A 12,962-nucleotide genomic window follows, 5' to 3' on the forward strand; every position below is an offset into this window, starting at 1 on the left:
ATAAAAAGGAAGGTGAAGTCTTTGTCTTTGCTACAGTTTTGCCCGGCTGCTAGTTAAACAAGGCTTGTTTGGGATCTTCTGAGAGCCCACTCTTGACTTGTGCTTCTTCATCTCCAACTCCATTTGCTTTGTTCCAAGGTATGTCCCTGAAACTTCTCACTTCCTTTTTTTTGTTGGGTTATTCGCTGATTTAAGGTTGGGTTCTACTTGGGTTTTCTTTAATCTTGTCAAAGTTTGTGTCTTTATCCAGATTAATCTAGTTTGGGAGTTTAAAGTTTAGTTCTTTTGGATTGTTTTGTTTTCTGTGGAATTGAATTTTGATATAAGAGGGTGCGTTTGTTATTTGGTTCTGTTTGTTGGGTTTGGAACGGATTTTGGTTTTGGTTTATGTTTTTAATTAGGTATTATGCAATCGTTTGGCTTGAAGCCTTTGTTTATGGAATCGAATTGAAATCTTGTTTGTTTGGGATGTGGAATTGATTGTGTGGTGTGGTTTTGTAGAAAGAGAGCTTTTGAAGACCGGTTTCCATGTGCAGCGGTTCGAAGAGGAAGCCTTGTTCCACATACTCGACCATGGATCATGATAAAGAGGAAGGATTGAGGTATAGCTTTTCGATTTTGCTGGAGCTTGCGGCCTCTGATGATCTGGATGGATTCAGAAGTGCTGTGGAGGTAGATGGTCGGGATGTTGATGAGGTGAGTTATTGGTATGGGAGGCGTGTTGGATCAAAGAAGATCGGGTTTGAGGAGAGAACGCCGCTTATGATTGCTGCCATGTTTGGGAGCATGAATGTGTTGAATTATATCCTCCAAACTTGTCGGGTTGATGTGAATAGAGCGTGCGGTTCGGATAGAGCCACTGCTCTTCATTGTGCTGCTGCTGGCGGCTCTGGTGCATCAGCTGAGGTTGTCAAGGTCTTGCTTGCTGCTTCTGCGGATGCCAGTTGTATTGATGTTAACGGAAACCAAGCTGGGGACTTGATTGCAACTGCTCATAGTTCAACCTTTAATTTGAGGAAAAAACCTTTGGAAGTTATGCTCAAGGGTGTATCCGATTTAGATGAAGCTTTTGATTTCTCAGGGCCGATGGCTGGTGAAGCAGAAGGGGAAGATCAGCAAGAGATCACGACTCCTCGTGCCTCAAAGGATGGGGCGGAAAGGAAAGAATATCCTATTGATCTTTCCCTTCCCGACATAAAGAACGGAATTTATAGCACAGATGAGTTTAGAATGTATACTTTCAAAGTCAAGCCTTGTTCAAGGGCTTACTCACATGATTGGACAGAGTGCCCATTTGTCCACCCAGGGGAAAATGCAAGGCGGCGTGATCCCAGGAAATATCATTATAGCTGCGTTCCTTGCCCAGAGTTCAGAAAGGGAACTTGCAGACAAGGGGATGCTTGTGAATATGCACATGGTATTTTTGAATGTTGGCTTCACCCTGCCCAGTACCGCACTCGTCTTTGTAAGGATGAGACTGGATGCACAAGAAGGGTCTGTTTCTTTGCCCACAAAACCGAAGAGCTTCGTCCCCTGTATGCTTCAACAGGTTCAGCTGTACCTTCTCCCAGATCATTCTCTGCCGGTGCTTCTCTGGACATGGGATCATTGAGTCCACTTTCCCTCAACTCACCATCTATCATGATTCCTTCTGTTTCAACTCCACCCATGACTCCAACCTGTGTTTCTTCGCCTATGAATGGAAACATGTGGCAGAATCAACCAAACCTTGCACCCCCAACTTTGCAGCTCCCAGGTAGCAGGTTGAAGTCTACTCTAAGTGCTAGGGATATGGAGTTAGACATGGAGTTCCTTAGCCTGGAAAATAACCGCCGCAGGCAGCGCTTGATAGAGGAGTTGTCCAGTCCCTCTTCCAACTGGAACAATGGCTTATCAAGTCCTTCAGCTTTCTCCGCCTCTGGGAATCGAATTGGGGAATTGAATAGGGTTGGAGGACTAAGGCCTACTAACCTGGAAGATGCTTATGGATCAATGGATCCTACAATGTTGCCTCAGTTACAGGGGCTTTCACGGGATACCTCAGCATCCCAGTTGCAGTCTCCAACTGGTATCCAGATGCGCCAAAACATGAACATGCAACTCCGTTCAAGCTACTCAGGCAGTCCATCTTCGTCTCCTGTTAGGGGTTCTCCTTTGCATGGTTTTGATGCACCCGGTGCAGCTGCAGTTTTGAGTTCTAGGTCAGCTGCATTTGCAAAGCAGCGGAGCCAGAGCTTCATTGAGCGTAGTGCAGCAAACCACAACTATGGGTTATCCTCACCTGCGGAGTCTGGATCTCCAAAACCTTCTAACCTTTCAAATTGGGGGTCTCCTAGTGGAAAATTAGACTGGGGTATCCAGGGGGAAGAACTGAATAAGCTGAGGAAATCTGCTTCTTTTGGATACCGAAACAATGGAACCAGCTTTTCAACTGTTGATGAGCCCGATGTATCTTGGGTAAACACCCTTGTCAAGGATGCACCACCACCTTCAAGACCTGGACCACTTGGTTTTGAAGACCAGCAGCAGCAGTGTCACCTCAACAATGGAGATTCAGAGATACTTCCTGCTTGGGTGGAGCAGTTGTACTTGGAGCAGGAGCAGATGGTCGCTTAATCTAAATTCGAATCCCACAGGATTGCTCTTGGTTGACGTTTAACTATATGTTTTGCCATTTGTTAAATTTTTATTAATATTCATCATATCTAGGTCGAAGAAGCTGGAATATTGGGCAAAGAACCCAACGGAGAAAATGGATAAGTCGTGCAGAATGCAAGTTCTGCTGTTACTATTTCTTTATATTTTGTAATCTTCATTGAACTTTCTATAGGAATGTCAACCAGAAAGATGCTCGAGAGTTGATAACCTTTCATCAATTTGATGAGATCATAACATTTATAAATTTAATTTAGAGAATGTTGATCTGTTACACAGATACTGATGCATTAATCATTAATTGATGACGTTCATATCAGTTAGGCCAACTGTATGTTCTCATGTTGATTCTATTGTACGCTTTCCTACTCAATAAAGATGTATTTTTCAGATTTTCTGTCTTTTAAGTATTCTTGCTCATTTCAATTACTGAGTTGCCTATCAGTTTGTCTTTGAATCAATTAGTGAATATGATTGAGCACAAACAGGAAATGACAGACCCAGTAAGTCTTGTATGACTACTTGCTCATTTCTCCTTAAATGCAAGTCAGGTCATTTTGATTGCTCGCTTTAATGTCATCATCTGCAATTTCTATTTTGAATCAGTTAGACCTAGAGTTTGTTACTTTTGCCTGTTCTCTATTGCATTTTCATCCTTGTACGTGCCGACTGGGGTTAAATTATTTGTTCAGCACAACAGGAAAATGGTAGACCTACTTGCTCTACTTTCCTGTCATTGTCTACTTTTATAGTTGGGTGTATTATATGTTTTATGGTAAGTATTTGTTAGTGGCATCAGCACTAGAGAAGAAAGAGTAGTGTGGTTTTAGTACCACCAACCACTCAGCTAGTGATGCCTTGCTTGGCGCATAAGTCTCTAACACTACCTCTTCAGTTGTGTTCTGCCCACTCAAAACACATATTTAGGGTATTTTTATTGTGCGCTGTATCGTGTATTTCATGCGCTTCTGCAGGAGCATACACTATGAGGTTTTCTACAGCCATAAAAAGCAAATGAGCAGTCGAAAAATAATCCAAGCTCTATGGAAAAGGTGATCGAGCATGTCTTCATGTTCATCCAAAGGTTGAAACAGGTGCGTATGCTAGGTTATTAGTTGTCAAAACATCCTTTAACAATAGTCTAATAAACTATAGAGGTTAAGTCTACAAATGCTATCGGTTTTGAATGTAAAAGTATGAAATTTACAATCATATATATAGTATAAAGAGGAATAAAAGTTAGAACGGAAAGAATGGGAAACTAGTCCTTTTATGACAGACCTACTAGCCTTGTATCATGACTTTCAATCATGAACATGGTTTGAACTTCGAACTTTGAACTTGAAATTCTTTTGATGACAAAGAGTGCAAAAAGTCATAGAACACAAGTTTGAATTCGAACCCTTTTGAGTTACGCTACTTGTTCTTTGTTAGTACAGTAAAAGAAGTGATACAATAGTATGTTAGTTGCTTTAATTTATAGTAATAAAAAATTTACAATGGCTGTAAATCTTACAGGTTTTGGATTTTCAGTAGGAAAATCAGCAAATTGATCTACGAGCTCCTCTATTAGCTGGCCTAGAATTTGTGACTCAAAATCTGCAGCTATTCCTGCAGAACCTTCATGATTATTCCAGATGCCTTTGTTAACGCTCCAGTTTGATCCAACCAGTTCAGCTTCAGTAAGAGAACAAATTTCATCCAAAATCGCGAAGTACTCTGCAGTTTGATACTCTTTCTTCTTCGTTCCAAGACCTATGCCTTCAATTTTCTTTGTTTTCCTTGCATCACAAGTTAAACAGTCGTCTTTTCTTCTCGGGAATGAAGAGACTGATTCTTCTTCTGGTGTACAATATGTAAAGGTTAATCTCATATTTTATAATTGAAAGGGAATAATTACTACATAGGTAATGGAGGGGACAAACCTGATGTAGGAACTTGATGATCAACATCAAACTGACCATGATCAAGAACAGAAACTGGGCTCAAGTCTTCCGAGGCACAATCAGATTCTACATTGTTAAGCACATCACAGATGGTCTCTCTCTTGGGTTTATGAGATTTGCCCCTTAGCATTTCCCTCCCATTCAAATCTTTCAAAACCCTTGTGCTCTTCTCTTCTCGATCTTGCTTCTTTTCTTTCCCATTTTCCTTGTTTATGCTCTTTCCTGCTTTCTTCTTCTTCAATTCTCCATTTCCTATATCACATTTCCTCCCTTTCGATCTCCTTTGATTTCGTTCACTCCTGTTCTCGAAGCTGAGAACAAGAAAGTCCTCATTTTCAATAAACGTTGGCATCTCTCTAAATGACTTCACTCGTCGGCGCTCATGTGCCTGAATTGGATCATGGTTGCCTGAAAGCCGGTCCACAGAATTCATAGATCGGCTACGAGATAATGAATTTGGGGTATCTGGAATTGACTCCAACCCCATTAGCCTTGCCACTAAGCTTGGAGTGGCAGAGGACTCTGTTTCCTCTGCTTTCTCTTTCGACTTGAATCGTTGATCATATTGAGACTGATCAACAGAATTGGGTTCTTCTGGGATATGATCAGAAGGGTATGTAGGCAAGCTACCATAGCAGAGAATTCTGCGCAAAATGCCAGCTATAAATCCATTAGTAGCACCTTTTGAGTTGGTTCGATTGAAGGGGCTGGAAGTGGTGGTGGATGATGAGCATGAAGAAAAAGAAGAAAAGGGAGATGATTGAGAAGAAGATATCAACTTCATGTCGAAGTTGAACCGATAACTGGCAAAGGGTTTTGTTATGTGGGAAGATAGGTAGTGAAAATTTGAGTCGTTGAGTTAGTGGGAGGGTTTGCTGCAAAACTTTCAAGTTGGGAAAAAGAAGTGAATAGAAATAGTTTGAGAGACAAGAAAAAAAGAAAAAAAAAGCAATGGCAGAGATTGAGAAGAAAATAGAGAGATTCAAATTTGTTTTGTAGTTAGCAAAGTGCAAGAAGAGTGATGGAGACACAGAGTTGAAGAAAAGTGGCGGGACTGGATTTGAAAATGGGGGCAACAAAGTACGATCATGTTGGTTTGTTCAAGAATATGTTTCCATGCGCGTGGTAAAAAGCCAAATTTGTGGGATTTTGAGTTCAAATTATTGGAGGGTGAGGTATGTCATGGGTTGGAGTTGGACTACTACTATGTTTCTTTTGTTTTTAACTATAGGCAAACACCTAAATTATATCATTTCATGTTTACCTCACAAATAAATTACAAGTGTCATTTATAATAATTATAGTTATAAATTTGTTGAGAAAATAGTACTTGATATTTTTTTGTGAAGTTGGCATGAGGTGAACACGGTATGATTGAGTGACAAATTCGTTTCCCCTAAATTACTATGCAAAGTTGCAAACTTCTCTATGCTCACTTGGATTCATAATCTGCAGTCAGGAAGGCAACCGCTGGGAACTAGTAATAGCAGCTGAGTCGCAAAATCGCAAGAGGAAATCTCAAATTTTGTGAATCATATGTAAATATATCTCTTTAGTATGCCGTCATCCTAAAATACTTCTTATTTTCTCAAAAAAAAAAAATCCTAAAATACTTCGTACTAAAACATGCGAGATGAATACCATTCTCAATCTTCTAATTTCCCAATCGAAATTTGTAGCTAATAATTAAACGTTTTTTAAAAACACTACCTATCCGAACCACATGTGAGTTAGAGTTTAACAAGAAAAGGGTAGAAAGAGAAGTTTGTGTTACTTGTAGGTTACCTGAGTGAAAGACCTAGTGGACAAATCAGAAATGAACAGTGGACTCGTGGTCCATTTCAGAAGTTCGCAAAATTACTATTGGGTTGGAAAAATGACAATGATGTGGGGTTTGAGGGAGAAGTCCTTGTTGATGAAATTATTTTTGGGGATTTGCAGCTGAAGATCCTCATCTATTTTCTGTGCTTGTTTTCAAACTCGATCCCCTCTCACAGGAAACATGTACAGCAGTGTTGGGTCGGACCGGATACAATTTCAGTCTTCAACCCGACCGGGCATTTGCTGTGATGTCAACTTCCTCCACCTTAGTTTTGGTCCCAATTCCATCACAAATCACAATCTCCCTCAGTAAGGCTTGGCGTTGTGTTGCTTGTAGGCTTGTACCTTCCCATATTTTGCTATTTCAAAGTTGGGGTTGGTCGATGCTCGTTCTTTGGTTCTGGCTATTACATCTTCCATTGTAATGTAAGACATATATCTAAAGTTTTATTACAGCTTGCATATTTTAAAAATGGATAAAATATCGGTCAATCTTTACAATTTTACAAACTCAACTGTTTATTTTTTTAAGTTTCAATTTCGACCAATCACTTATACTTTTCAAATTTGAGCAATCTGGTCATTCCGTCATCTTTCTATCAAATTTGGGTGTTAAGTCCATCTAATTTCGGTTTAAAAAAAACTTAACACTCAAATTGGATAGAAAGATGACGGAAAACCAGATTGTTCAAATTTGAAAAGTATAAGGAGTGATCAGTCGAAATTGAAACTTGAAGGAGTAAACTGTCGAGTTTGTAATAGTTTGAGGAGTGACTAGTATTTTGTTATTCAAAAATTGATGTATATACCACATGACCATGTTATGATTATATAAAGATTAGAAGATAACACAAGCTATACATGGATCTTTTGAGGAGAAGAGGTAAAACCTCCATACACATCATCGAAATGATCTTGTGTAATGAAAGTATTGTGTTTTCTTCTATTAGATCGGGTTGAGAATGAAGTGCAACTACAGTTACCATGGCTATCTCTAGTTATAATGATATCGCATAATCAAGAATGAAGTCCAAAAAATTAATTAGCATGCAGTATCCAGTCTGGTTAGCTACTATCCGCCAGTAACATTATGAAATGTTACTAGTATGAGAAATTGGCACAGAAACTAAGAACAAAGAAGCAATTCATAGAAGAAAAGTGGACCAAAAATTAATTATTCTTGGCTAAAAATAACAAAATAAGATTCAAAAGCTAAAATATTGTTACATTTTTATTATTAGTCAGTGGGAAGAGATTAGATATATACATCAAACTGGGAAGCATAACCAATTCTATATAGAGACAATGAAAGTCATGGTTTCGCCTATACGTCAAGTCATAAATTTCATAAGCGTGTAGTTGAGTAACCACCGACTCAGAGATAAAGACTTGACCGAATTTTTCTCAGATTTTTAATATTTACTTTTACGGTTCTTGATGTATTTTTCTAATAATTAGAAGACAAACATACCTATAGAGAACAAATATGTTATTTTTGAAGTGAAAGGCAGTGATGAGAAAAGGCCAGAGTGGGGATTGTTGCAACTTTTTTGATGAAGGAACAAGAAAACCAAAGTCTGTTGAGATCAAAACCAAGGGTTATTAGACCTAATAGCATTTAACTCTTCAACAGTACAACCCATGCCACCAAATGAGGCTGCGGCACGCATGCTTGCAAATTATTCTATTAGAATTTTTTTGCAATTTTATGTCGGACCACGTAAGCTTTTGTTATCCTTAAGAATGTTTATATGAATTGATCACGATATTAGGGAATTTATCTACAGAGAGATTCCCTCAACAGCCAACATGCAAGACATGGCCGACCCTGAGATTTCCGGGGCTCGAAGCGACGAGAAAAATTGGGGTCTCTTGTCAAAAAAAAAAATTGAAACAATAAATTTTTTGAAACAACAAAACATAGCAATAAAACTTTCAATAATAATAAAATGCTATGATGTTTGAAACAAAAATATAAAAATTACAAATATCATTACATTTTTACTCAAAAATTGCATTCTTGCATTTTTGGAAGCAAAAGTGTCAATTAAGCACGAACACTCAAGCTTTTCCGCTAACTCTTTTTCAATCGATAACATAGCAAAATCATTCAGTCTTTCTTGAGACATAGTTGATCGAAGATAAGATTTGATCAACTTTAACTTCGAAAAGCTTCTCTTAGCACATGCAACAGTAACAAGTATGGTTAACAAAAGTTTGTACGCAATCCAAGCATGTAATAACTGCTATCTTTACTCATTTCAAAGTGCTTACAAATTGTTGTTCTACATAATGTAAGATGTAGTTCCATCATAACTGTTAGTAAAAGTAATATAACAACAAATATAAATACAAGTAATTGTTGTATTATATTGCAAAATTGCTCAGGTAATACATTGTCTCAACCAATAAGGTTTTGTATTGACTTACATTGTCAATATCTTTTGTCCACAAAGTCAAAAGATATTGACTTACTGATATCCTTGAAAGATCAATACATTCTTAGAGGGGTCTCACACATAGAAGATTATTAAATTTTTTCCTACTGGTGCTAAAGAAAATCAGCACTAGATACATACAAGAAATATAGAAATGACAGTTACGACACACATTACATTACCCAAGACACAGTCTGATCTTCACCCAAGCCAATGGTCCTCTTGTAGTTGCTCTAAAACTCCAATAACTGAAACAGAATCACCATTTTCTTCGTATACATATATAAATCAGCAAAGCATATTCATAATCAAGCTAAGCTATATACTTGATGAAATGAGCCAATTCAGATCTACTTTCTTAAATCAAGATCTAAATTGATACCGCAAAGAAAATTAGATCCTAAATTATGACAAGCACGCACTAACCTTTTGTTTTGGGGACTTGGCGTGGCTATCCAGCAACGAGACTGGGTACCATGACAATTTCTCTCCAATCTCACATAGATAAAAACTATCAACAATTACTAGTGATCTAAATTAAAATTAATAAATAGAAACCCTAACCCCCAATTTCACATTCTAATAACCCAGACCCAAATTAAATATCCCAACTCTTAAAGTTTTTATTATCTAACGAAATTGAAATTAGACTAAAATTGAGAGGATGGATAAAAAGACCGTCGCTGAGATAGAGAAGACTCAAAAGAGGACATAGGTTTCTAACACTAAGATTGGGAGTATAAACTGTGAAAGCTAGATGATAGATAAGAGAAAGTTTGAAAAAGCAAGAGAACTCACCTAGAGGAATGCTTGGATGAAGAACGAAGACTGATGAGAAAAGATCTAGGAGACTAAAGGGATCCTAAAAAATAGTTTTGATTTTACAAAGGTGAGAGAAGTGGCGCTCTAAATTTTGGAATCCCGTTCTTTATTTTGATATTTTGAAGTCCGACCCTTTTTTTTTTCATAGCGTTTACCGTAAAAAACGCTGTCACAGCTTTTTTTTATGACTCAGTTTTTTTTAATTATGTGTATATGATTAAGGGGACCCTTAAAATTAGGGCCCAAAACTATTGCTTTAGTGGCTTTAGCCCAAGGCCGGAGTTGATGCAAGGGAAGGGATCCATTAACGTTAAAGTCTAGGCTTTGCGTCCGCCTCTGATTTCGGAAAAATTTTCTTCACTTACGTACATACGCAGGTATTTATACTCATAGACGTCAACGAGTCTTGCACCTAATACAGAGTTAAGATTAGGTTTCCCCGCTTCCTGGCCTCTTCTTGCTAACAGCTGCGCGGCACACTCTGAAGTCTGAAATCTGAAAGTCATGTTAATTAGTGAGGCCCAAGGGTGCCGGTCGCTTATGCATGCATGCATGCGAGGGCATCGATTTATCCTTGGTCGAAGCTTTTAAAACTCTTATAAGACGCACGTATCAGTTTTAGATTCTAGTCTGAATTATCGTGTTATCGTTCAAAAATTCAAGTTGATTGTAAGGCCTGACACGAATTACAGAGGTTGAAGACGCTTATGTACGTTGCAAGAAAACGTTATGATTAAAAGGTTTTGAATTAACCTAAATTACTTATATTCCCTTGAACAGCAAATCAATTAAAACAAATTAAAAGGTATTACAATCAATCAACTAGCCAGTCAGGTTTCCTCACAAATAAAGGCCCTCGGGAATTCCTTCTTTCTTCTTGTACATGATTTTGTCTTTTGCCTTCTTAAAATCACCATGAGTGACCTTCATGCGTCTCTCCCTCAAAGCAAGCATTCCAGCTTCAGAGCATATGGCCTTTATGTCCGCCCCCGAGTACTCATCTTTGGTCATCACCAGCTCCTCCAAGTTGACATCGTCGGCCAAAGTCATCTTCGACGTGTGAATGTTAAAGATGCTTCTTCTAGTTTGGATATCAGGAAGTGGGAACAAAATCTTCCTGTCAATCCTCCCAGGTCGAATCAAGGCCGGGTCAAGATTCTCAATCTTATTAGTTGCTAGAATCACCTTCACATCTCCTCTAGAATCAAAACTATCTAGCTGGTTCAGCAACTCCAGCATAGTTCTCTGAATCTCACGCTCCCCGCCAGAACGTGCATCGTACCTTTTCGTTCCAACTGCATCAATTTCATCAATGAACACAATTGAGGGTGAGTGCTCATCAGCAACCCTAAAGATTTCCCTCACTAGCCTCTGTCCGTCTCCAGAGTACTTCTGAATCAACTCACTCCCAACAACTCTCAAGAAAGTCGCTGATGTTGAATTCGCCACCGCTTTCGCAAGCAATGTCTTGCCTGTTCCAGGTTCACCATATAATATGACTCCCTTTGGAGGCTTGATTCCAATGTCTTCATATAGCTCCGGATGCGTGAGAGGAAGCTCAACAGCTTCTTTGATCTCTTGTATTTGGGACTCCAACCCACCAATGTCGGCGTACGACTCTACCGGAGCCTTTTCGACCTTCATCACGGCCACCAGTGGATCAACTTCATCTTGAAGAAGCCCTACAACGGAATGTTGCTTGTTGTGGAGCAAAACGTCACATCCAGGCTCTAGCTGGTCCTTGTCAACAAAGGACATGATCCCAATGTAGTGGTTCCCCGATGAGGACGACACAATTGCATGATTGTCTTCGATGAGCTCTTCGAGAGTGCCAACGTCCATAGGCGAGCCACGGAGAGCTTCAACGGCCTTGGACCTGTCTTCTTCTTCTTCTTCACTTGCTTTTGGTTTGAGTTGCTCTTGGTTGGATACGAACTCTTCCTCAGTGGCGGATCTAGTCTCTCAAAGCTAGGTGAGCGGAAAAATAACTCATGGAGAATAAATGAAAAAACTATATAAGTCAAAATACAATTTGTATATAATGTTGAGAATATATATCTTACATTGAGAATTGAGACCTAGTTTATAAGTTTATAAGGGTTTGAGTCATTTCATTCATTGCCAATTGGTTTTGAATATAAACTTCAGATCACTTTATCATGGTATTAGAGTGAGTTACCTATATTCACATGTGAAGCCCAAATGGTCACACGCACTCCACGTGACCCAAATGTTGTTCACGTGTATGGTTTGAAAATTCGCCACACGTGCCAGGGCGTATTGAGATTATACATCCCACATTGAGAATTATGACATAGTCTGTGGGTTTATAAGAGTTTGGATCACTTCATCCATTACCAATTGATTTTCGATGTGAACCACATATCACTCTCTCATATAATATTCATCAAGATTCCAAAAGAGATATAAGAATTGCAAGTCAAAAAAATTAATTGACACCTATGAAAATACGTAATCTCATCACATATCTTCAAATAGACTCGAAATGATTAAATACAGTATCCATATCCCAATTTATAATTCATAAATAAACCACCCATCATAGTACATATAAAACACATATTGAATTTGGGAATTCAAATTATATAAAACATAAATTTACATAAGTTTGAGATTTTAGATTATTTAATATGCGATGAGATTTGGAAATTGAGATTCATTATAAAATGCAATCTCAGATCAAACAAGTGAAAATAACTCAATATCCAAAATTAAAAAAAAAACGAAAAAAAATGCACAAAGAAAACTCTAATTCTAAATCTCTAATTAAGTTAAAGAGAAGACTTGCGTTTAGAGGGCTAAAAGGTCTCTTTCTATTAGTGCATATGTATCAGAGACATGAGAGTTGGACAATGGAGAGAAAAAGACGACTGAGAGCAGACAACGTGGCACGACCAACTTTGATATACGGCTAATGGGTTGTGGGTTTCTGATTTTACCCCAGCAGAAATTTTTTTTTAACGTGACCCAATTTTTCTTGCCCAGCAGGAGCTGGGTCTGCATACTGCTAGGTCCGCCTCTGCTCTTCCTCCATGAGAAGATAATCCTTGATTCTTTCAAGCTTCAATAACCGGAGCTTACATTTGGTCAGTGGCCTCACCGATGGAAGCCGATTAGAAGCTTCAGGCCCTTTCTGCTTGCGCTGTTTTTTACCTACTCGAGCCAGCGGAGCTGCCGGCTCGTACTTCTTCTCCTTCTTATCACCATTAGGGTTTTGGTCACCCTGTGGCTGTTGATTCCCACTCTGAGCTTGACCCAT

The 12,962-nt window shown here is 38.7% G+C and overlaps 3 protein-coding genes across 3 annotated transcripts; 1 reads left to right on the plus strand and 2 right to left on the minus strand.

The window, feature by feature from the left end:
- LOC126786428 (zinc finger CCCH domain-containing protein 66-like) lies at positions 1 to 3,047 on the plus strand. The gene is made up of 2 exons (XM_050512255.1): positions 1 to 138; positions 502 to 3,047. The coding sequence occupies exon 2, from the start codon at positions 529 to 531 to the stop codon at positions 2,614 to 2,616; it is 2,088 nt and encodes a 695-aa protein (XP_050368212.1). The 5' UTR covers positions 1 to 138; positions 502 to 528; the 3' UTR covers positions 2,617 to 3,047.
- Positions 3,048 to 4,098: 1,051 nt separating this feature from the next.
- Positions 4,099 to 5,526, minus strand: LOC126786436 (uncharacterized). Its single transcript, XM_050512267.1, has 2 exons — positions 4,581 to 5,526; positions 4,099 to 4,497 (listed from the first exon to the last, which is right to left on the minus strand). The coding sequence occupies exons 1-2, from the start codon at positions 5,383 to 5,385 to the stop codon at positions 4,133 to 4,135; spliced, it is 1,170 nt and encodes a 389-aa protein (XP_050368224.1). The 5' UTR covers positions 5,386 to 5,526; the 3' UTR covers positions 4,099 to 4,132.
- Positions 5,527 to 10,522: 4,996 nt separating this feature from the next.
- Positions 10,523 to 12,962, minus strand: LOC126786433 (26S proteasome regulatory subunit 4 homolog A-like). Its single transcript, XM_050512263.1, has 2 exons — positions 12,735 to 12,962; positions 10,523 to 11,626 (listed from the first exon to the last, which is right to left on the minus strand). The coding sequence occupies exons 1-2, from the start codon at positions 12,960 to 12,962 to the stop codon at positions 10,523 to 10,525; spliced, it is 1,332 nt and encodes a 443-aa protein (XP_050368220.1).

The sequence above is a fragment of the Argentina anserina genome, chromosome 3 (assembly GCF_933775445.1).
Source record: "Argentina anserina chromosome 3, drPotAnse1.1, whole genome shotgun sequence".
Classification (NCBI taxonomy): domain Eukaryota; kingdom Viridiplantae; phylum Streptophyta; class Magnoliopsida; order Rosales; family Rosaceae; genus Argentina; species Argentina anserina.

What these genes read in the sequence shown, in the direction of transcription:
- LOC126786428 (XM_050512255.1), top strand. Translation starts at nt 529, where the DNA reads ATGTGCAGCGGTTCGAAGAGGAAGCCTTGTTCCACATACTCGACCATG.
- LOC126786436 (XM_050512267.1), bottom strand. Translation starts at nt 5,385, where the DNA reads ATGAAGTTGATATCTTCTTCTCAATCATCTCCCTTTTCTTCTTTTTCT. An exon ending in TCATCAAGTTCCTACATCAG is followed by an intron (nt 4,498 to 4,580) that starts GTTTGTCCCCTC and finishes ATTGTACACCAG; the next exon opens with AAGAAGAATCAGTCTCTTCA.
- LOC126786433 (XM_050512263.1), bottom strand. Translation starts at nt 12,962, where the DNA reads ATGGGTCAAGCTCAGAGTGGGAATCAACAGCCACAGGGTGACCAAAAC. An exon ending in TCAAGGATTATCTTCTCATG is followed by an intron (nt 11,627 to 12,734) that starts GAGGAAGAGCAG and finishes AGATCCGCCACT; the next exon opens with GAGGAAGAGTTCGTATCCAA.